This window comes from Lagenorhynchus albirostris, chromosome 6 (genome assembly GCF_949774975.1).
Source record: "Lagenorhynchus albirostris chromosome 6, mLagAlb1.1, whole genome shotgun sequence".
NCBI lineage: Eukaryota > Metazoa > Chordata > Mammalia > Artiodactyla > Delphinidae > Lagenorhynchus > Lagenorhynchus albirostris.
In genome coordinates, this window is record NC_083100.1 from 3,450,433 (window position 1) to 3,475,344 (window position 24,912).

Genomic DNA, 24,912 nt, shown 5'->3' on the forward strand with positions numbered 1-24,912 from the left:
TGGAGCCGACGGCCCTGTGTGTGTCATGGGGCAGGAATGGAATGGGTGTTTGTGCAATTCCTTCTGAAGCGTCTTCTAAGGCATTCTCTGCCCTAACATTAAATCTGAACTAATCTCTGCCTAATGTTTATAATTAGCAGGAAAAATGGAGGAAGTGCTCCGTGGGGCTGCCTTATATTTAAGAGGGTGAAATGTCCTTTACATGTGCATCGTGATGTCTAGCTTTTCCAACTATAGCAGATATGGAACTTTCTCCTTCATGTTTATTATCTTGGACCCTAGGAATACGTCTTTAAATAAATTTCCAAATATCTGGGCAGTTAATCTGGAGGTTCTTCAAGTTGCCTTTATGGGGAGAAGGAAGGTAACCCCAGATGGTGCTCCGCACATCCTCACGTGACCTCATTCCGGGAGGAGGCTAACTTGTCAAGGCTCAGTCAAACCCTCCCTTTCTGGATTGCTCTGTTCTACTGCGTGAGCTGTTGAACAGTCATTGTTTATAAACAAGATAGACGCTTAAAAAAAATGGAAGTATAGTTGATTTAAAATATTGTGTTAGTTTCAGTTGTACGGCAAAGTGATTCAGTTATACATATGCATACATATGTATATTCTTTTTCAGATTCTTTTCCATTATAAGTTATTACAAGATATTGAATATAGTTCCCTGTGCTATACAGTAAATCCTTGTTGGTTATCTATTTTATGTATAGTGGTGTGTATCTGTTAATCCCAAGCTCCTAATTTATCCCCTTTCCCCTGGTAACCATAAGTTTGTTTTTTATGTCTGTGCGTCTGTTTCTGTTTTGTAAATAAGTTCATTTGTATCATTTTTTAAGATTCTATATATAAGTGATATCATATGGTATTTGTCTTTCTCTGTCTGACTTACTTCACTCAGTATGACAATCTCTAGGTCCATTCGTGCTGCTACAAATGGCATTATTTCATTCTTTTTATGACTGAGTAATATTCCATTGTGTGTGTGTGTGTGTGTGTGTGTGTGTATATATATATATATATATATATATATATATACACACACACACACACACCACAACTTCTTTATTCATTCATCTGTTGATGGATACCAAAAGTCTACAAATAATAAATGCTGGAAAAGGTGTGGAGAAAAGGGACCCCTCCTATACTCTTGGTGGGAATACAAATTGGTACAGCCTCTATGGGGAACAGTGTGGAAGGTCCTTAAAAAACTAAAAATAGGGCTTCCCTGGTGGCGCATTGGTTGAGAGTCCCCCTGCCTATGCAGGGGACGCGGGTTTGTGCCCCGGTCCGGGAAGATCCCACATGCCGCAGAGCGGCTGGGCCCGTGAGCCACGGCTGCTGAGCCTGCGCATCCGGAGCCTGTGCTCTGCAACGGGAGAGGCCACAACAGTGAGAGGCCCGCGTACCGCAAAAAAAAACCCCAACCCCCCAAAAAAAACTAAAAATAGAACTACTACATGACCCAGCAATCCCACACCTCGGCATATATCCAGAAAAGATGAAGACTCTAATTTGAAAAGATACCTGCACCCAGTGTTCAGAGCAGCACTATCTATAATAGCCCAGACATGAACAGACACTGTGTTACTTGAGCCAAAGATCTTGGGCCCAGTTCTGAGTGTCTAACAAGGATACCAGTAGGTGGCAGTGAGACCAAGTCGATACACAGGATCACTCTCACAGAACACACCTTCAGAGCCTGGGTCGAGCAGATAATTGTTTACAGATGTGTACACGTGGCTGCTATTTTCTTCTCTAGCACAATTTCATAGAATGGAAATGCGAGATTCAAGTTGTAAAATAAACTGTGGAAGAGCAGCTTCCGATGCATTTATTTGGAGGAATCTTCTTAGAGTTGTTCCAAATGGATTGCTTTTGAGGATTCCCCCAAAGCTCTGTCAAGTAGCAATAACATGTTAAATTCCGCTCTCCTCCTTCGCTAACCGGAGAAGATTAAGTCCTCCCTCTCATAGCTTCCTCTCTGGGGACAAGAATGGGGGCTCTTTTCCCAGGATTCAGGCAGGAAAGAGAAGAAGGGTAAGAAAAAGAGAGAGAACTAGGGTGGCTGCAAGCTAGAGACCCCTAGGGTTTACTGAAATGTGACTTTTCATTTCACGGCAGGTGGGCATAGTTCTGTCGCTGCAGTCTTCCACTATTTCTGCAGCTCCCACTTAAAATGGGACAGTTAGGAGTTAACAGAAGTCCTAGAACTTGTTAGGAGGACCAGCCTGATTCTAAAAAGCAGTGCTTGGAGAAGACCGAATAAATGACTTCAAAATGGGAGCTCTGGATGTATTTAAGTCTTTGTTTGAAAAAGATTGCCTTGTGTGCATGTGTGTGTCTGTCTTAAAAAAGATTTCCAGACATGGAAAATGAAAAAGCTTCTGAGGAGACTTAATGAAAACTAATTTCATGGAATTGCACAATGGCTGGGGAATGTCACTGGACTCTGAATACAATTTTGAGTTGAAGGCCCATGTAGAGCAGTCTTCATAATAAGAGATATCTTTTTAAGTTTCAAGTGGACAGCTACAGAAAGGAAAAAGGCATCTCAAATCCTTTTCAGAATGAGGCTGAGTAAAAAAAGGAATGACTAATGCTCAATAGAAAGATAAGAATTTAATGAACTTCTCTGGTTGAATCTATTGCCTTTAGGACAGAATCTGTGACACAAAGCAGCTTGACACCCCACCCAACACGAGGGTCTCAAGCAGCCAATTTTGACTGTTTTCATATTTGAAAGATCAGCAGCAGACAAATGGCGTCTGTTGATACAGAATCTGTGGTGTGTCACCACCAAAGAAATTTAGTGTATTTTTACCCCGAAAGATGTCGGGAGTTTCCTTGAGATTGAGGCCAAATCCGGCACATCCTCTTGGGGTTTCCTGGGGTTCTTCCCTTGGGCTTTGGAAACACAAACTTTCATTAGGATTCTGGTTCAATTTTTTTTTTAATGTGGCAGTGGGCAAAACGCTATACCTCACCTGCTTTCAGTTTCCCAGCTATAAGATGGGGGACAGTGCAGCCATTGGGCTCCTGGGAGAAGGGCGTGAAATCCCACCCACGAGACAGGGGCCCAGAAAATATGACTTGTGCTCTTTTGTCTCTATTTCTTGGGGGTGGGAGGGAGAGTTAAGGAAGGGTAATGGGAGGGTGACTTGTTCCCCCTTATTAAAATGGACAAACTGGGTGATCATTTGACGTCTTTTAAATCTAAATGAAAAAAATTCTCCAAGCTTTGTTGCCAGGAACTGCAGTTTTAAAAAGTGGGATGCCATGGCATGGTAAACACTAGGAGAGATTTAATTGCAAACAAAAACATTAACAAATATTCACCAGCTGGTCTAGGAACGCTTGAGCCCCATGACTGGCTCCTAAGCCCTGTGGCAAGAAAAGTGTGTGGATCTAAAGGCCTTTTCCCCACCTGGGAATTCAGCTCAACTGAACACGTGAGTCCATTAACCATCAGTGGAGCCTGGATAACTCATCATCCAACAAACATCATTTTCTGTCCTTCACTTTCAGGGTTGGAAGAGCTTCTCCCCTCTGCCCTCCTGCGCCCCCCTCTGCCTTCTCCTCCCCTCCCCCACTTCCCCTCTCCCCTCTTTCCCTTTCCTCAACATCTGGATAGGTTTTAGAAAAGATAATTCCAGTGCACTGAATGTTTTTTCATTACTTTGTGTCCCAATGAGAAGGAATTCATTTAGGGGTCTACTCTTTTATAAGATTAAGATCTTGGAAATAAAAATCTTTACATATAATTTTCAACCAATTTAAAATTCATTTTCCTTAGAGAATAGTTGAAGTAACTCATTAGTGCCTCAGAAAGACATTAAGACTTTGTTCTATCATGATTTTGATTTTATTGAGCTCTACCAAAGACTACCAAACTTTGGAATTTGTTAATAGAGATCCCACACAGGGATATAGGGATAGTATAGGGATAGTATAGGGACAGTATAGGGATAGTATAGGGACAGTATAGGGGTAGTAAAAACAAAACAAAACCAAAACCAGTGAAACCTACTCAGTGCACAATTCACCCATGTTCTCTGTCAAGGTTGTCTGCAGAGAAGCCTGAAGCTCGTCCCATCCCACACTCAGCAGTGGTCATGTCCTATTTTTTCCACATGGATTACATTGTCCAATGCTTTGCAGTGAGGTCCTATACTATTTTTTTGCCCTCATTCCAAAACAAAAATGCTACTTTAAATCCTGCCTCTTGTGCACGGATCCAATGTTTAAAACAATTGAACTGGACCTCCCGGAAGAACTGCATCAAATCTTTTTCTCAAAGGAGTGGTGCTTGAACTTTAGTGGGGAGTTAGAATAGAGGCGGTTAGAATCACATGTGAACTTGGATGCTATCCCCAGAGACTCCCACATACACAGAAACAATGTTGTACACTTTTGGGGGAGGTTGGCAGATCCTTTGAAATCTGTGGATCCCATATTAAAAAAAAATCTGTGGATCCCACATTTTAAAAAAAGTTCTCGACCAATTAGAATATTACAGGCTGTCTTGGAAAGGACAGTATATATTCCTGGAAAGAATCCAGTAAAATTTAAATAATGTGGGCTGACAATTTTCCCACAAAAGAGTTTTCTAGTAGGATGCTTATTGCTGGTAAAGAAACCTGATGTTCAATTTTAATGGAAAGAATCAAGAATAACATACGTATGATGTACTTTTACATTACTCTAAAGTGTATATCCTCAATTAAGAACACTTACAAAGACCACAAATACTGCATGTGCTTTTTTTTTCTTCAAAAGGCAAACTCAGGAACAGGTCTAGCAGAGTGTGGGGAAGAAAGGTATGACCGGATGGAAAGGCCTAGAAGACTCCTAGAGTAGAGCATGGTCTTGCAGGATTTCTAGAGAGCAGTGGGGCAACATGGGGGCCGTGGCTTGGGCATTCATCCTCAGTGAAGAAAACAGACCAACCAGCCAAGCGTGGGTTTCTATACTGCCTGAGGGGACTCCCCTGAGCACTGGCCAGGACTTGGGGACGCTGGGGAACCAAAGCACGGCGAGCTGAGGACTGCCTCCTGTATCGTGCAGATCCGTGCCTAGCACGTGTTGACCGTTTCAAGCCAAGAAGATTGGGCTGTGTTTTTGGAATGCACCATTATCACCACTGGCTGTCACTACACTGTAGAAAGAAATACGTTCTCTTGATGACTGACCTTCTGAACATCAGAAAAACCTTTCCTTCTCCCTGTTGATACATTTCCAAGAGAAAGTTGTATTGACAGGTGGTTTTGTATTAGGTGCTGGGGTTGTATCTTCAAGCTTTCAGAATTTGAATCACAGGGTAAATTTGTTTTATCACAGGTGATACTTTCGGTTTGACCTCCCTGGAAAATCCAAAGCAACAGTGGGTCTTGGAATCCATTCTCTTGTTTATGGTTTTGTCTTTTTCTATCCCACCAATTTGGCTGACTGGGCTGGCCTGGGGCCCACACTCTGTTGTCTTGCTGTTCCTCACAGCTGGGCCACAGGATCTGGACCCCAGCTCCTCCCTCCGGGCCTGATCTCTGGCAGGAAAAATCATGGGACTGAGCCCACTTCATCCACGTCCTTGGGTGACACCTTCGATAAGGGGCTCCTTGGCCCTCTGTGCATCTTGCTAAGAAGTCCATCCAGACACGAGTCCCCTGCCAAGGCCAGGTCGCTAATTAACCAGACAGATTTTTCCTTTGCTGTCATTATTTCTGTTGCTCTAGATGGAAAGGTTGAGAACCTTAGACCACCCTTAACATTGTCTTCCTTAGCAATGAGGGGAAAATGGGATTCCTGAATTATATATACAACGGACAACCACAAATAGAATCACCAGGCCCATGGAAGGCCTATGGTGAGAGGAAGGTCAAGGTAGGAAGGTCAAGCAGGTACAAAAGCCTAGGCCTTAGGCGGACCTGATTTTGTAGCTCTGATGACACTGGTTGGGGTAGAAATAACTTTTGTACCACATCTCAGTGTTCATATCAGATTCTTTTCAGTTTCCTGGGACTGAAGTCCTCTTCCCCAAACCTTAGTATTTTGCTGCCAAATACTTCTTTTCTTCTTCCTTTCCAAATATTATTTAGGAGCAAGGACAAATGTTGTGTTATTTAATTATAGGGGCACATACATATGCTTTAAGAAGATATGTGCTGTTGTATTGTTTTCCCGTTTTAGCTCTTAAAGACTCATGCCTCAAAAAACAGATGCCACATTTATACCATTCCTGTTAAACTGATGGCCACATTTTAGATGTATGGAGTAATCCACACTTTAAAAAATCTCAGGTAACTTTTCTTATCCTTTGAAAGATTGTAGTAAAACACACATGACATAGAATTTACACGATTCTAAACTGTATATCCTCAATTAAGAAAACTTACAAAGACCACAAATATTGCATGTGCTTTTTTTTTTTTTTTTTTTTTTTTCAAAGGACAAACTCAGGAATAGGTCTAGCAGAGTGTGGGGAAGAAAGGTATGACTGGATAGAAAGGCCTGGAAGATTCCCAGAGTAGAGCAAGTGAGCAAATTTAATCATTTTTAAGTGAATAGTACAGTAGTGTTATCTACATGTACCTTGTTGTGTAACTGATCTCTAGAACTTTTTCATCTTGCAGAACTGAACCTCTGTACCCTTTGGACACTAACTCTCCTTCCCACCTCCCCGTCCCTCTAGCGACTACCATTCTATTTTCTGTTTCTAATAGTTTGTCTATTTCAGATGCCCCATGTAAGTTGAATCTTGCGGTACGTGTCTCTTTGCGACTGGCTCATTTCACTTATCATGATGTCCTCAAGGTTCATTCATGTTGTAGCCTATGACAGAATTTCTTTCTTTTATTTCAGGCTGAATAATATTTCATTATATGTATATACCACATTTTCTTTATCCATTCATCCATTGATGGGCATTTATGTTGTTTCCACGTCTTGGCTATTATGAATAATGCTGCATTAAACTTGGGTGTATATATATATATCTTCAAAATCTTGTTTTCAATTATTTTGGATATGTACCCAGAAGCTGGATTGCTGGCTTATATAGTCATTCTATTTTTAATTTTTGGAGGAACCTCCATACAGTTTTCTAAGTGGTTGCAGTGTTTTACATTCACACCGACAGTGCCTAAGAGTACCAATATTTCTACATCCTCATTAGCACTTCTTGTTTACTGTTTGTTTGATAGTGGCCATCTCAGTGGATGTGAGGCAATATCTCATTGTGGTTTTTGTTTTTTTGTTTGTTTTTACATTTTTATTGGAATATAATTGCTTTACAATGGTGTGTTAGTTTCTGCTGTATAACAAAGTGAATCAGGTATACATATACATATATCCCCATATCCCCTCCCTCTTGCATCTCCCTCCCTCCCACCCTCCCTACCCCACTCCTCTAGGTGGACACAAAGCACCGAGCTGATCTCCCTGTGCCATGTGGCTGCTTCCCACTAGCCATCTATTTTACATTTGGTAGTGTATATATGTCCATGCCACTCTCTCACTTCATCTCAGCTTTCCGTTCCCCTTCCCCATGTCCTCAAGTCCATTCTCTACGTTTGTGTCTTTATTCCTGTCCTGCCCCTAGTTTCTTCAGAACCACTTTTTTTTTTTTAGATTCCATATATATGTGTTAGCATACGGTATTTGTTTTTCTCTTTCTGACTTACTTCACTCTGTATGACAGACTCTAGGTCCATCTGCCTCACTACAAATAACTCAATTTCGGTTCTTTTTATGGCTGAGTAGTATTCCATTGTATATATGTGCCACCTCTTCTTTATCCATTCATCTGTCGATGGACACTTAAGTTGCTTCCATGTCCCGGCTTTTGTAAATAGAGCTGCAATGAACATTGTGGTACGTGACTCTTTTTGAATTATCTCATTGTGGTTTTGATTTTCATTTCTCTGATGCTGAGTGTTTTTTCATATGCTTATTGGCCATTCGTATGTCTTCTCTGGAGAAATGTCTATTCAAGTCCTTTACCTATTTTTAAATCAGATCTTGTTGTAAAGTTGTGGGAGTTCTTTATGTGTTCTGATATGAACCCCTTATCAGATATATGGTTTGTGAATATTTTCTCCCATTCTGTAGCTTGCCTCTTCACTCTGTTGATTGTTTCCCTTGCTGTGTAAAAGTTTTTAAGTTTGATATAGTACCATTTGTCTGTCCTTGCTTTTGTTGTCTGTGTTTTTGGTGTCATATGGAAGAAATCATTACCAAATCCAATATTATGAAGATTTTCTCCTATATTTTCTTCTAAATGTATAGTAGTTTCAGGTCTTACATTTACATTTATAATCCATTTTGAGTTAGTTCTTTGTAAGTGGTGTAAGGTAAGGGTCCAACTTCATTTTTTGCATGTGGATATACAGTTTTTCCAGCATCATTTGTTGAAGAGACTATCCTGACCCCATTGTGTAACCTTGGTACTGTTATAGAAGCTTATTTGACCATATACTTGAGGGTTTGTTTCTCGGATCTTTATTTTATTCCATTGGTTGACATGTTTGTCTTTATTCCAGTCCCATATTGTTTTGATTACAGTAGCTTTGTAATATGATTTGAAATCAGGAAATATGAGGTCTCCAGCTCTATTTTTCCTTTCTCAAGTTTGCTTTGGCTCTTCTGGGTCCTTTGAAATTCCGTATGCATTTTAGGATTTGTTTTTCTGTTTCTACCAAAAAATGCCCCAGAGTGAGAGGTTTTTGATTTTTATTTATACTGATGATGATTACCTTTTCATGCTGTAATTCCCAAGGCCACCTTCTTAATCTTCAAACCCTAACAATGAACTGTAAATTATGATGGTAACCCAATCTCTCCAGATGAAAATATTTAGGTTTCTTAAACCAAATGGGACTTCTCGCTTGACTGTAGTCTATACCACATAATTTTCAATATTAAATAGTACTGCTTGAAACTAAGGACAAGAAAAAATAACCAATAATTTTGACCGGCACGCCCCTCCTCTCTGATGCTGTTACCCAAGGCTCTGACCAGGGAACCCCTGCCAAGTCTGGGTGAGGGTAAGAAGAGTCATCGATACACATGCACAGCTGTAGCCAGGACCAGCTCCAGAATCTGTGGGCTCGATGCAAAATGAACATGAAGCATCCTTGTCCAAAAGTTATTAAGAATGTTAAGACAGCAACAACAAATCATTAAATCAAGCATGGGGTCTAGTGGGTCTGCACAGGTCATATACCCAAGACCTAAGAAAGAGTTGGGGGAAACCAGAGCCTTGGATCAAGGGGAAGAGAAAAGAGGTGATGTTCTGCAAGGGGACCTAAGCCCAGGTGGAGAAGACCTAGGCTGGCTCTCTGGAGGGTCATAAGGAAGAGCGCAGACCCTCAAGCTGCTGTCACTGGAGATTGGAGGGTGAAGATGCTGACCTGAAGGTTTAGTGTGGGTCAGGGTGCTTTCAGATGTGGCATGGGGAGAAGGTGGTGTTTGCTTGAAGGGAAAAGTGATGGTGACACAGCCCACTGCGCCCATCCAGATTTGAGCCCGGCTGGCTGGCAGTTAAATTTGCATGGGAGACCACGCTATGTGGCCGTCAGCCCTCATGACTGGCTTCAATCTTGCTAATTCAGTACCCCAGGGTGTGCTCCATCCTGTGATTGGCGTTGGACACACAGCAGGTTTTTGGTGGAGGAAAACTGCTAAATATTAACAGAGAATGAGGGCAAGATTCGAAATGGTTCCAGCTGCCATGGTTGTGTTGGCACACGTTGTGATTTGGATGAAGCCTGTTCCCTCCCTGAACGGAAGCTTCCCCGCGGGATTCCTTTAGACACGATTGACAGTTGGGCTGGGCGTCACCAAACTGCCCCTTTGTGCCTCTGAGCACCTTTTCTCCTGACCCTTTTTCATCCTGCCATTTGTTTCGTGATATACTATTTTTGCCTGCCTCAATTTGAGAGGAAAAAAAGTTGAACTGCACAATTTTTAGCTATGGCCAAAGTCCTACAATCACTAGATTCAAAAATTCTCATGTCTATGTTTGGTCAAAACTATTTTTCATAAAAGGGACAAATCCTTGATTCATTCGTTAGTAATCGGGGAGTCAATACCTGATCATTCTCCTTTATCCTGTTTTCTCTCGTAGGTTCTCACTTGGTGCTTAGACAAAATCAAAATGAGGAAGCATCGGCATTTGCCTTTAGTGGCCATCTTTTGCCTTTTTTTCTCAGGCTTTTCCTTTACTCGTGCGCAACAACAAGCAGGTAAGATCCAGAAACATCTCTTCATTTCATTAAAAGGAACAGTATTCTCTGATTTTAGATCTTAGGCATCATGTGCTGAATATAGAGCTTAGATAAGCTTTGAAGAGATAGCCAAGCCATTGACTACAGGATGTTCATTTATTTTACAGACTTTCTGCTCCTCTTTATCCAGTGAGAGAGAGGTTCTTTTTACTGAAACTTGGGTTTGATATCTTGGCAGTGGTTTGCAAGTGGTTTGTTTTTACCTTGGGTGTGAGCAGAAAGTTTGTGTCGAGAATATTTTACCGTCTGAAGAGCTTTCCCACATTTCTGGCACTGGTTGATGTCTGAGCACATAAAACCCAGGGAAGACAATGGTTGAGAGCAAAAAATTATTTTCCCTGAAAAAACAACAAAAACAAACACAAATGTCGCCATTTCTTTCTCAGTCTGGACAGGAAAAGACGTTTTTCATCCAGAATCATCAAATCTTTAAATATCAGTTTCCCTAAACTACTTAAAAATGGATCCCAACTCATCCTATTAAGAACTTGCTTGCAGAGTTCTAGAAAAATGAGAAATGGTTCATGTATTATGAGCTGGGAAGGAGTGACTTGGGTCCCTCTCCTTTGCTTGGAGAGCTGAGCTTCTGATGGGGATTCTCCCTCTGGACCTGGTAGTTCTTAGATGGAGGCCTGGTGAGGACCACCTCAGTGCCAGGGGAGCATGGCTTGGGGCATCGGGTCAGCCCCAGGTGAGTAGAGTCCAGGGGCCTGCTGTGCACAGCCAGCCTGGCCCAGTGCAGCAGGGCACTTCCCAGCCACCCATAGCCTGGCACCTGGAGCCTCTTGCTCCTACTTTTAAGAGAGAACTGGATTCATCTTTGAAAAAGATGAATACTGTTCAGCATCTAAGAGGGCTTGATGGCTCTGAAGATGTAGTGATGAGTTAGGGTACCTTTCTTCATGCTAAAAAGTCTGAAAAAATGAGACTTTGCCCTTCCCTACAGTTATACAAGTCTTCTTAAGAGGTATTTATAATACTTATTTTTCTGGCAAATTACCCAAAGCATGGGAGGTAAAACTGTAGTAGATTTCAGTGTTCTATCTTGTCGGGGCCCAGTTTCAGACCCAAAGCTGAGGAAGGAATTTCCAAGATGATGTTTGGTTACCTGTGATAGGATATCCTTCCCACCTGAGCAGGTGGGTCTTGGGGTTCAAACTACCACAAAGAATCATCTAGAGTTAAAGGACATGCCAGGGAATGTTTTTCCCCATTGTGGAACCTGCTACTGGTCCATGTATGGCAGTCATTGCATATGGAACTTGGGTCAATGACTGGGCACCGGCAGCTGTTGGGTCCATGTGTCCAGGTCCCTGTTTCTCAGGTAAGTCAGCGTCCCCGCCTGTTTCACACATGAGGTGTAAATTATTTAGTAACAGCAGAGTGGAAACTGAATGAGTTGAGGAAGGCTTTGCACTGATGGGAAGTCATTTCTTGAACAGGAGAAACATCTAAACCAATGTCTTTTTTTAAAGATGTCAAAAATGGTGCTGCTGCCGATATAATATTTCTAGTGGATTCCTTTTGGAGCATTGGAAAGGAACATTTCCAACTTGTTCAAGAGTTTCTATATGATGTTATAAAATCTTTAGCTGTGGGAGAAAACGATTTCCGTTTTGCTCTGGTCTGGTTCAACGGCAGCCCAGATACCGAGTTCCTGTTAAATACGTATCGTTCTAAACAAGAAGTCCTCTCCCATGTTTCCAACATGTCTTATACTGGGGGAAGCAATCAGACTGGAAAAGGATTAGAATACGTAATGCAAAATCACCTCACTGAGGCTGCCGGAAGCCGGGCCAGTGATGGAGTCCCTCAGGTTATCGTAATGTTAACTGATGGACACTCGAAGGATGCCCTTGCTCTGCCTTCAGCGGAACTTAAATCTGCTGATGTTAATGTGTTTGCAATTGGAGTTGAGGATGCAGATGAAGGAGCGTTAAAAGAAACAGCAAGTGAACCGCTCAATATGCATATTTTCAACCTAGAGAATTTTACCTCACTTCATGACATAGTAGGAAACTTAGTGGCCTGTGTGCATTCATCCATGACTCCAGAAAGGGCTGGAGGCACAGAGACCCTTAAAGACATCACAGGTAATGGCAACATCGCCAAGCTGCTGCCTGCCTTGCTCTTCTTTGGAGATAAGCTTGGCAACCGCTGGCATTAAGGCAATATTACGGCTAAAAGATGGTGGGCGGATTAGGGAAGAGATGCCTGTTCACAGGTCTAAAAACAAAGGTTTGAATATTCTCTGTAGTCTCCTTCCAAAACAGAGCAATTCATCTACCTTCAAGAGGAATTCTTTGCTTTTGAGACAATTAATATTCTAACTCTAAAAAAGCACATCCTGATATTATGACCCCACAAGAGGTTGCTTCTACCTTCCTTGGACAAGACAGACTCAGCGTGGCTGGGCAGGTATCTAACAAAAATCCCTTCATTGTTCCTGGGATAGAGAGCCTGTTTCCTTTATAGAAAGCTCCGTGTCTGAAAGAGTTTGAGTGGAGGGGGAAGGCGGGGGGTCCACTGTGGGTCCAGTGAAGCAACACGCAGAGCTCCTCTCTTTGACTCAATGGGATTTATTTCAGAGATTTGATGGAATTAGAATTGTGAGAGGCCTTAGAGATGATCCAGTCCAAATCTATTTTGAAGAAATTGAGTTTTAGAGCTGGAGGCCCTTACATGTTGGCTCTGGAGTGGGTTTTCCCACTTCTCCTCCACGCTGTCACCATGGCTGTGCCCATAGAGATGCTTCTGAGATTCCAATGGTCCTCATCAGTGACACTCTGGAAGTACCGATGATGCAGCGACTTTACATGGATGTGTTCATGCATGGTGATGTGCATGGAACTAATTGTCCGGCAAGTCACTTAACCAGTCACACCTATTAGCTCTCTTGCCAGTGCTAAGTGCCTAAAGACTGATAGGGAAGGAATTCCACAGGTAAATTTCCAATGTATTGCACCACAGCAATTCTGACCAGGGCTAGGCTTCCTCATCAGCGACGAGTAGGACAGAGGGAACTCCCTGTGTCCCCAAATGAGTCCATGTCGCCAACTGACTGTGGGTAGGAGAGAATTCTAGGAGAATGGGCAGAAAGCTAGGGTGGGAGAGCTCAAGCGAGAGATGAGCTCCAGAAGGAGAGATGTGTGTCCCACAAGATGAAGGGAAAGGAGGAGAAGGGTATCATATTTCTAAGATACTGAGGTGGAAAGGGGAGACGTTGAGAGTGTTCAGGTTGAGTTGGCATCAATCATCCAATAAGAGAAGATGGCAGAGGGAGAGAAGCAGTGGTGCTTGGGAGCTTGGAGGAATCGAAGTTATTTTTGAACAGCTGCAACAGGGCTAGGAGGAAAGGATCACAAAAAAGGATCAAGAAGAAACTGCTGACTTGCAGTGATGTTCAGTTGTCATCAGAGACCAGAGCCTGGGGTCTTGTCCATGAGCGTGGCTCCCTGGTGTTCTGAAGATATCTCAGGCACTCTTGGAAGAAAAAAGCTACCAGGTTGGAGCTTGCAAAGAGAGGATGATAGAGGGGCAAGAAGATCTTCTTGGGAAGGAAATTTATCATTGCTAAGACGGTAGCTAGTAAATTCCTGAAATAGCCCGCCTTGGGGACCTGGCTGGGTGGGGAAGCAGATGAGAGCTGGAAGGGGCTGGGAGACTTCTGGAAAGCCAGAGGAGCAGGGGCCAGGATGAGGCAGAAGAGACCTAGAGGCAGTTGAGGAGGAGTCCAGAGAAAGGCTTTCTGGATTATGATCAGAAAAATGGTGTTTTTAGGCAAATAGTACTAGACATCAGTTTTTCATAAGAGAGATTCTGGAAACAGGGAGTGGGGAGCAAGATGGGTAGATGTCATTAGATAGGAGCCGGGCAGGCAGATCGTGGTTAAGAGAAGGGTTACAGAACTAACCAACCCCGAGGCGTTTCAGGAGATTAAAATGGTTTCCCCAATGGTTATCCGTGATTTCAGCTTTGATAGGGGTGGGAGGGCTCATGACCCTACCAGTGGGTCTACTTCTAAGAGAGGGGTGACGCACAGTCTGGATCATTTGCATTAAACCTGAATAGCATTCCCTACTTCAAATGATGTGTCTCACCTCTGCATTATGACACTAGTGTCGATCCTGCCAGATTACAGGAAAAGAAGGTGGACCCTGAGAGCACCCCAAACCAAGCACTGCAGGTTACAAGGAGGTTACAAGATGGCAGCTCTAATGACCTTTTCCATTTGCTACAATGTGCTCAGCATCAATAATTCACTAATCATTGCTTTTCTGAATATAGGGATAATAACTCATCCATGTCAAAAACAATGAAAGGGATCAGGTGAGAAATGGAACATCTTCTCTTTATTGGTGTTTTGGCCAATTCAGGAAAAAGGGTGGATGAGTTTGCCATTATGTTTAACCATTATATAAATGGATAAACGATTAGATTACCATATGAATGCTAAATGAGCCTGTCAACATAGTCTGTTTCCACACAAATGACAAAACCTTTGTTTTTATGCCAAGAAAGCATCTCTGTCTTCTAGTGTCCAAGCCGCTAGCAGCACCGGGGTGGGATATTAATCCCTTTATGTTGTCTTTTCTAATTAACTTCACTCTGCAATTCTGCCAGTATCATGTCCCACTGCATGTTCCATAGCAAAATAATAATAATAATAATAAAAATTCTCTGCTTATAGTTTTTGGGAAAGGTAGTCAGGAAGGCATTATGGAGATTGCTAATAAGTTAGGGCCATTTCTTTCCGTTTCCTGCCCACTAGGTAGGTAACTTTTCCCCATGAATATATATATGATGGCGCTGTTCTAAATGAACTGTACTCAAGTAATCACTGAAAGTTGTGTTTTTTTAAATCCCTTTTATCAATGGATATAAAATACAAAAGCTTTTCTAAAGCAAGAGCTAAAGGTGACCTATGTATCCACGAGGATGAACTTTCTTTTCTTTGCAAAATATAAAGATTTAGAAAACTCGCAAAACCTATCTGCAGTTTTGTGTTTGCATAGGAAATACAAATGTGATCTTTTAAATTTTGCTTGGAAAAAGGAAGCATCCCATGAGCTAAGGAAAGCATTGTGCCCACACCAGTGTGCTCAGGAAAGTAGTGTTTCCGACGATGTTGAAGGAGCCTATGATTTTTCCATGGCTGTTTCGAAACTTTTCCATAGAAAATGCCACAGATGGTGTGATACATGAGCCATAAAAGCAGAAAACCAGACAACTTCACATTTTGAATTTTAGAAAGACCTGATTCCTCTTAGAGTTAATATCGATCCCTGGTATGCCTTGCTGTACACAGGAACCGGTCTCTCTTGTGTCTGTCTGAGGCTTCGGCTCTCCTGGATAACAGCATGCCCTTGTGTGTCCCATCATTGTGTGCATAAGAGGACAACGTGGTTTTTTCAGTGATGACAAATTATCCAACATTTTTCTATGACCTGCTGTGGTTCAGCTTTTTAGAAGAGCAGTAATCAAGGGTTTTCCCTCAATGTTTGTTTATTTTATTTATTCTATTGTGAACCGCAATCAAAAAGTAAGTAATAAATTAGTAAGGAATGAGTCATCTGTGATTTAGGGATCGTTCTTCTTTTATTGATCTTAGGTTCAGAGTTAGTCCTTCCTTTAAAGGTCTCGGTTTGCTGAGTAAGGGGCAAATCTTCCTTTGTCCCTCAGGGTCATTGGTTTAGGCCTGGGAAGTGTTGAGGAATTTTGTGGTGTGGTTTGCTGAACCTGGAGCTCCCGGCACCATGTGGGCCATTTCTATGGCTTGCAACATAATTCACACTGCTGACACCGCACCATCCCATAAGATCCTTCAGGAACCTTACGGTTTGGTTAAAGAGTAGCAACTGCTTTGCAATTCTTAGCAAACGCTAAGTTAATATCTTATAAAACCTTACAAGATATTTTCACATTAGTATCTTTCCCTATGAAAGGAATCCCTCTACAAAATTGCTGTTAGGGGTTTCACGTATGTAAGGGGAGAAAGAGAGCAGTTCTGATTCCAGTAATCCCAACTGCAGCCATCCTTGGCTAAGATTCCCCAAGGGGAGAGCTTGGGTAAGAACATCATTTCACTATAGCAAAATTCCTTAATTCCATAAGACAAGATTTGTATCCTGTTTCCATTGTGGAAATAAAAGCAATTTTGTTGGTACCAGGAAAAATTAATTTTATGTATAAAATGTTCACTGTCATTAAAAATATCAGAATGAATGATTGTACATATAATATTACAATTATACTCCAAACATAGCTTCCTAAAATCCAGAATATAAATACCATATATGCTCACATAAAATCTCTTCCTATTCCTAACATCTACTTAGGTTATTAAAATATATTTGCTAGAATAATTTTACTTTTCATATCGTTTAACTCAGCCAGATTTAAACATTCTAGCAGATGAGCCTTTGAAATATTCCACCCAGGTTCATAGTTTATTGATTGCTATTCCTTGCTCAGTGCTTCTGTGAAACCCCCATTCTCAGTAACAGAATGGAAGTGTCATGTTTGCCATTGTGGGGAGCAAAGAGATCTTGGTCAGCCTTTTTATGTCCATTTGTATAACTCCAGAGCTAATTCTGATTCAGGGTTTACTAGATGCCCATGGGCTTGCCAGGCACTCGGTCTACGATGTCATAAAAATAAGGTTGGATAATTATGTCATGACTGGTTTCATATCACTCTGCTTAACATTGTTCTGCATTATGTGATTGAATATAGAGGCAATGGCAAAAATAAATGAAGAGAACACTTAGCTGAATCCCAGACTTGCACTTGAGTTTCACGCAACTAAACATCATTTGAGAAACAAAAATCAAACCAAAATGTATCAGAGCATTTTTGAATCAAAACCGTAAATGTTGTTTGAGTTCTCCTTTTCGTATTCCCAAAGTGGTAGGTACACAGCCACTTTGGTTTTTAAAGTAAAAAAGAAGGAACAACAGTTGCTCAAGGAATCAAGTGTTTAACATACTGGGATGATGAATCACCAAACCCTAAATCTGGGATTCTGTCTTGTGCTGTGGATTTGGACAAAGAAAATTCTTATAATGACTTGAGGATTATAAGAGAAATGTCCTCAAATTAGAAATCATCTTTGGACCTTTGTTAATATACTCCTTTACTTTCTCCTGTAGGTATGGTAATGCATAATTCCATGCAGCTACAGTTCCCTCCAAATTCAGTAGAAAATTTCAGAATATACCCAGAAATTGAATATGTGTTGAAATCTGACTACAAAGATGGCACAGAAGAAAATTTGATATCAAATGCCCTACTAAACACCATCATTTCTGTTAAGAAATGATGTTAAGAAGTTGCCTCTTATCCATTCAGAATGCAGAACTAAAAGAGAATTTCACATTCCTTAATCAACGTGTGTTTTGTTTGTCCATATTTCGTGTTTCTTATTGGTTTCCCAAGAAACATGTCAGAACACTGAACGATGCATGTGGTCACTTGTTCTAATGCTTTCACATTTTTTGCATTTCTCTCTTTTAAAGCACAAGACTCTGCTGACATTATTTTCCTAATTGATGGATCAAACAACACCGGAAGTGTCAATTTCGCAGTCATTCGCGACTTCCTTGTAAATCTCCTTGAGAGACTCTCAGTTGGAACTCAGCAGATCCAAGTGGGGGTGGTCCAGTATAGCGATGAGCCCAGAACGCTGTTCTCCTTAAACAGCTATTCCACCAAGGCTCAGGTTCTGGACGCAGTGAAAGCCCTGGGGTTCATCGGTGGGGAGTTGGCCAATGTCGGCCTGGCCCTTGATTTTGTGCTGGAGAATCACTTCACCCGGGCAGGGGGCAGCCGAGTGGAGGAAGGGGTTCCCCAGGTGCTGGTCCTCATAAGTGCTGGGCCTTCTAGTGATGAAATCCGAGACGCGGTCATAGCACTGAAGCAGGCTAGCATTTTCTCGTTTGGCCTCGGAGCCCAGGCCGCCTCCAAGGCACAGCTTCAGCACATAGCTACCAATGACAACTTGGTGTTTACTGTCCCGGAATTCCGTAGCTTTGGGCTCGTCCAGGAGCAATTACTGCCGTACATTGTTGGCGTGGCCCAAAGGCACATTGTCTTGCAACCGCCAACCATTGTCACCCAAGGTACGTATGCTTTTCTCACCATCTGTGTGGTAGTGGGCTGTCTGTGTGTGTTTTTGTAGAAGTCAGGTGGGCACCTTGCAGAATGATTCGCCTCGGGAGAACCTGTAAGTACCCACAGCCGAGTCCTTCCACGATGAGCTAGTTCTTGGATGTGGTGTCTGTGACCGTTGCAGTGTTCCAAAAAAAAACAGAGATCTGTGATTGAGTGGAAAGATCTTTTTAGAGCATGAGTTGTCAAGAAAGTGTGCTTTTAGGGCTAATTCGACAAACCTGTTACGTTGGTTATTAAACATCGTCGTATGATCTACTTATAATGCAGTCATCCTAAAAATGGATCTCTGGGGGTCATTATGGTTCTGAGACAGTTACTCCAGGATAATGGCATTGAGCTCTAAAAGTCAGCCCGTTAGAGTGTGCTGACATGTGAGAACTGTCTCCCCAAAGTCAGTTTTGTGATGCGTAGCAGGAGTGGCATTTCTGGAGGTAAGAAATAACAAAGCACTCGCTTGGGGGGATGTTTATGAAAACCGTTTTTCCTGTGTTTACTGAGTTGTAGAGTAGCTCTGTTGACGGAGAGATTATACACTCAGATGGGAGGCCTTTGGCAAAAGAGCCCGACTGGAGTCATTTTAAAATAACATATACAGCTGATCAAGTCACATGAGAAAATACATTTCACGGACGTGGGAGGTGGGAAGTGTATTTAAAAATTTCAGTAAGAACCCAGTGGTGCTTGATGCTGCGGCAGGTAAAAATCTGGCAGATCCAGGTGGACCAGGTTACATCACTGGTGATCTCACCCATCCGTCAGGGATTTTATTATTAATGGTTTTAGGCATATTGCTGGGTGGGGTAAATTAAGAATTGATGCAAAATTACATCCAGAAAATTCTCTTGATATTTCCAGACTTCCCTCTGATTGGAATACAATCTATCAATATTAAAGTTTCTCTGGGCTTGCATGGTTTTGGAAACAAAAGAATGACTTCCATAGGTTTTGTAGACACTCAGAGAGCGCCATGGCTGCTGTCCGAAGAGTGGGCCTTTGGTCCCAGGTCTTATGTTAACGAGCTGTGTGATCCTGGGCAGCCCACACAGACTTTCTGGGCTCCAGTTTTTTTGAATTGATGACAGAGGATGAAAGGATATTTCTGTTCCAGGAGAAGTTTCAAGTGCATTTTTATCTATGGCAGTCCAGGCCCTTATTTCAGTTTTCCCTAGCTGACTTTCACTCCTCACTTACAAAACCGTCTTTAATCTTTGTGCTTCATCTGTAAATATTCAACAGATATTCTTAGCTCTCAGGTATGTGCTGAACACCAGGCCAAGCACTGGGGACCCAGACTGATGTGGCCGCTGGCTCGTTGCAGTATAATGGGGAGATAGATCACGAAAACGTAAACCAATGACCAGAAAACTACTCCCAGAGTGTGACAGATGAGGACACTAAAGGGGGCTGTCAGGGAAAGAAGGGGGAAAGAGAGCTGTAGGTCAAGTGGCCAGGGAAGGCTGCTGTGAGGAGCTGCAGGACAGAAGCAGAAGGAACAAGGTGCCAGGTGTGGCGGTCAGTCGTGCAGCACGAGGAAACCTGGCCACACCCAGGACTGTCAGGGGGAGGCGGGGCTGGAGCTCACTGGTGCCTGGAAGCCTGGAGAAGCCTCTGGGTTAGGGCGCGTGCATCACCAGCTTGGGTGAAGTCCTCCAGTGGCTTCTATCTTTTTCAGTGAAGCTGGGGGGGACAGGAGGACCTGCTTTATTGGAGGTCAGGGTCCCCAAGTCACTGAGAAGAATCACCTAGGAGTAGCCTTGAGTCACCCTAAGAGGAGGGTGCAGAGGAAGACAGCGGCGAGGAAGGGCGATGGGGGCTGGACGTTTGCCGGAGGAGATTTTGCTTGGGAACAGGAGCGTGGGAGAGTGAGGACTGCCACCTGTCCTGGGCTTGCAGGGGCTTGGCATCCTTGGGTCAATAGGGAGGTGAGGGCTGCAGTCGACTGGTTACAGGACCTTCAGGGTCACCGTGGTAAGGGCGTTCACACCCAGCCCCAGCAGAACCGTGTGAAAGAGGGAAGACGGCTCTGTTGGCATCTCGCAGCAGGAAGAGGAGAACTCTTACTGGAGGGGGAGGGAGGAGACGAGGTGGGGGTGAGTCAGCCCAGAGACCGGGGGGTGAAAGGGATCTGCCTTCCTCTCCATCTATCCATGTGTTGCATGCACCTTATTGAATTCAGGAAGCTCTGCATTTATCGTTTCAACTCCTACATCCACGGTATGGAAGGCGCGTTGTGAGAGTGGGTGTTTCCAGGTGAGCTCGCTCTCCTTGTATGTGTCTAGAAAGCACACATGTGGTTAGCTGCACAGCTGTGTATATGGCTTTTAGGTGTATATGGAGAGAGGGAGAGGGAGGAAGCAGGGGGTGTGGCCCTCAGGGTCTCTCAGCAGCCCCCGGGTAGGGAGAATCCACGTGTCTGCAGCCTTCGATGGAGAGCTGGAGGACTTGGAATTCACTGTTTACACCACGACTCAATGCCAAAGCAGTGGTCCCCACGCGCCTGTCCCTGAATGCTTTGTATCTACGGTACATTAACATGTTTTCTCTTAAAGAGGAGAGTTCGGACCAGTGCTGTCAATATAATCAAACGTCAAGTGAACTAAAGTGTTACGTGCCATCCATCTGCAGGGGGTAACGAGGCCTCCGTTTAATAAATTGCAAACACTCCTGCCTCTGCTTGAACCATTTACGATCTTACGAGTCTTGGAAGCCTTCTCCGTTTTCTGGATGGGGTGCTGTGGTCCGATACGAGCCTCGGTTCCCGAGACTCAGGTGTGCTGCCTGGGTGTCGATACAGCAGGTGGACACAAGTTCATAGTCACTTGGAGGCAGGGATCTTGTTAAGGTGTTTTTGCTTTGTGAGTTGTCTTTGGATTGTCATAACCTTAACATGTAACGTGGGACCTGCACAACGCCTCTCTCTTAAATGCAAATACTTCCGGGCCACTTCCTAGTTTTGACATTGATTTCCTTTTTATAAGTTTAGGATGCCAAATAATTGGTGTTTTTTTTCCCTTGCCTGAAAAAATCAAGGCAGGGACAAGGGTACCAAAAGGAATAGAGGTGCTTATGCTTGTTCAAGTTTTGCACTTGGCAGTAGGTGTTCATGAAATCAGGATTGTGAAGCACAGGGCTCTCCGAGCAGACACTGACTGCTTCTTTAATTATTTGAGCTATGGCTTCGTTCTCACCTCGAAAACCCAAGCTATGGATTTATGGTAGAAAAGAGCTTGCTGACATTTTTAGTGACAATAGGGTAAATAAGTGTTGAATAAATCTACGTTGATTTTTGTGCAACTGTTTTGTAAAAAGTACTAAGAGAGGGTGGGGGTTTGGGGAGCCCCACTTGACAGCCGTAGGGAAGCTATAACTAGCGCAGCTATAACTAATGTGTGTGTTAGGACAAATTCCTCAGGGGCTCCCGTGGACTTGACATTGGCCAGGGCAAAGGGAACTCCCCTTGGGTGGTGTTAGCTGTGTAGAGAGTCATACTGAATGTGATGCGTAAGGCTATTCTACTCACCTTGTCACGTTGCTACCTACAGTCATTGAAATCAACAAGAGGGACATAGTTTTCCTGGTGGATGGCTCTTCTGCACTGGGACTGGTCAGCTTCAATGCAATCCGCGACTTCGTTGCCAAGGTCATCCAGAGGCTGGAGATCGGACAGGATTATATCCAAGTGGCAGTGGCTCAGTATGCAGACACAGTGAGGCCGGAGTTTTATTTCAATACCTACCCCACCAAGAGGGAGGTCATAACCGCCGTGAGGAAGATGAAGTCCATGGATGGCTCGGCCTCGTACACAGGCTCTGCTCTGGACTTTGTTCGGAACAACCTGTTCACGGAGGCGGCCGGCTATCGGGCCGCCGAGGGGGTCCCTAAGCTTTTGGTGCTGATTACAGGTGGTAAGTCCTTAGATGAAGTCAGCCAGCCTGCCCAGGAGCTGAAGAGAAGCGGCATCATGGCCTTTGCCGTCGGGAGCAAGGTGGCCGACCGGGCTGAGCTGGAAGAGATCGCTTTCGATTCCTCCCTGGTGTTCATTCCTGCCGAGTTCCGAGCCGCCCCGTTGCAGGGTGTGCTGCCTGGCTTGCTGGCGCCTCTCAGGACCCTCACTGGAACCACTGAAGGTGCGGTGGGGAGGGTGTCAGACACGTGAGAGGGCTGTCTCCAGGCAGAGTCTCTGGGGAAAAAGCAAACCCAGGTTTTATTTGTGTTCAGCTGAGAGACACCTTTTAAATGATGGAAACCATAGCAACCAAGATTTATTTCGGGTTTCCTTTTACCCTGACTTGAGAAATATATGACTTAAAACACCATGTGATACAACTGTATGTCTTAAAATGTCATAAAATAAGAATCGTGTGACTTAGGCTCTAGGACCAGAGACTGCCTGTCTTTGAAGCTTCTGGCCGAGAGATCACCTCTCTGTTCTGATCCCTCTTGAGGTCCTAGTGTTCTGTCTCTACTGGTGACTCCTGTCCAGCCCCCTCCCGCCTCCACCAAGATGAAGCCTGGCTCTTCCTTTCCCAAGTAGACAGTTTACTTCTAAACGGTCCAAACCTGAGCATTCATCCTCTGTCCTCTCTCTTTAAGGGATTTCCTTCAATGGGGAAGCATAGTGAGGGGATGCGTGTGCAGATAAAAACCCAGTGGTCCTCCAAACCCCTCATTTATTACGGTTATCACTGAACAGTTATTTTTAAAGACAGGATAACAGTCAATGAGCTTACGAATTGAATCAGTGCAATTCACCGTCCTTAAAGAAGATGGATATCACAGAAACAAGCTTTTCTGCCTCACAAGCTTCACCCCTGGAAGGATGTTCGGTGCATGTCCCACGGTGCATGGATGCATGCTTTCTCCTCAAGCTCTCTGGTCTTCTAAAATCCACTCTCTCTCTCTCCTTTATTTCCTTAAGACTTCTAATCCACACTTTCAGAGCCAAAGTTCAATTTGACAGAACGTAGGATATAAGTAGTTGTTAGGCTTCCATTTTAGTGAAACGTCAGGGAAGAGATGGGAAAGAACTTGGTAGCATGTGTTGGGGAAAACACTGATCTGAGAATTGTACTTTCGATTCTTCATGAGCATAACCTCAGCCAAGCATAGCAAGGAGTCTCTTTGCATTTTAATGTGTTTCCGTGACCCTGTGATCTCACTCAGGAGGAATCCCCGTGGGCACTGGTTGGATTATTGCCCGCCAATGCCGTGACTCTTCTATGGGAGAGTCAGTAGAGAATGACAAGTGGGCCTCCCTAGGAATATTTCAAGATGAGAACAGCCTAATTTTGCTGATTTTTTTTTTAGCCTTAGGGAACTCATGTTCTCAGGTTAACTTGGGCTCACCCTTCTAATCGATCTGTAAGTGGAAATTTATCTGTAAATGTGTAGAGGGAAACCCAGGGGGACCCAGTCTCGCCCAGGTAAACCTGGCTCTGACCGTGGTCATAAGCCGAGTGATGCAGAAGGAGCAACACCCTTGCAGAATTCATTTCCAGGGAAGGAGTGTTCTGTTTCAAGGGTTCTGATCACTTTTGTTGGTTGTAAACATTCTAGCTTTTGGCACCGCATCTCTCTGTGAGCCAACTTTGTTTCGTAATGTCGGCTATCAATTCTCCTCACAAACACTAGCCCCCACTGGAGGGAAATAAGCAGCTTTATGCCACATTTTACGAGATTGACGTGCTTGGCCTCACTGATGTTCTCTGTGTTCTACATGTTGGCATGTGTACCTGGGCTGTGGGCACACATGAGGAAGCCCTCTGCGGTTGTGTATGTCTCACTTTGTTTTCTGTGCTCCACTGCAGTTCACGTAAACAAAAGGGATATCATCTTTCTTTTGGATGGATCGTTCAACGTTGGAAAGACCAATTTCCCTTACGTGCGGGACTTTGTCATGAATGTAGTTAACAGCCTTGATGTTGGAAGCGACAATATTCGTGTCGGTTTAGTGCAATTTAGTGACACTCCGGTGACGGAGTTCTCTCTAAACACCTACCAGACCAAGTCAGAATTGCTAGCTCACCTGAGGCAGCTGCAGCTCAAGGGGGGTTTGGGCCTGAACACGGGCGCAGCCCTAAGCTATGTCCATGACAACCACTTCACCGAAGCTGGCGGCAGCAGGATCCGGGACCGAGTGCCGCAACTCCTGCTCTTGTTCACAGCCGGGCAGTCTGAGGACTCTTATTTGCAAGCTGCCAACGCCCTAGCACGCGCAGGCATCCTGACCTTTTGTGTGGGCGCTAGCCAGGCCAATAAGGCAGAGCTTGAGCAGATAGCTTTTAACCCGAGCCTGGTGTATCTCATGGATGATTTCAGCTCCCTGCCTGCTTTGCCTCAGCAGCTGATTCAGCCCCTAACCACTTATGTTAGTGGAGGTGTGGAAGAAGTACCGCTCGCCCAGCCAGGTAACGCTCTCCGACTGTTCCGGGCTCCCTCTTCCCCCCCTGACACC

The 24,912-nt window shown here is 43.7% G+C and overlaps 1 protein-coding gene across 2 annotated transcripts in view; it reads left to right on the forward strand.

The window, feature by feature from the left end:
* The window catches only part of COL6A3 (collagen type VI alpha 3 chain), an 85,794-nt gene that overhangs the window by 5,980 nt on the left and 54,902 nt on the right, over positions 1–24,912 (forward strand). Inside the window, exons 2-5 of one of the 2 annotated variants that reach the window (XM_060151766.1) lie at positions 10,127–10,244; positions 17,804–18,406; positions 22,001–22,585; positions 24,266–24,865. In XM_060151766.1, coding sequence (XP_060007749.1) covers positions 10,157–10,244; positions 17,804–18,406; positions 22,001–22,585; positions 24,266–24,865 — 1,876 coding nt within the window. In that variant the 5' untranslated portion in view covers positions 10,127–10,156. The remainder of the gene's footprint in view (positions 1–10,126; positions 10,245–17,803; positions 18,407–22,000; positions 22,586–24,265; positions 24,866–24,912) is intronic. The other variant, XM_060151767.1, reaches the window with a different exon arrangement.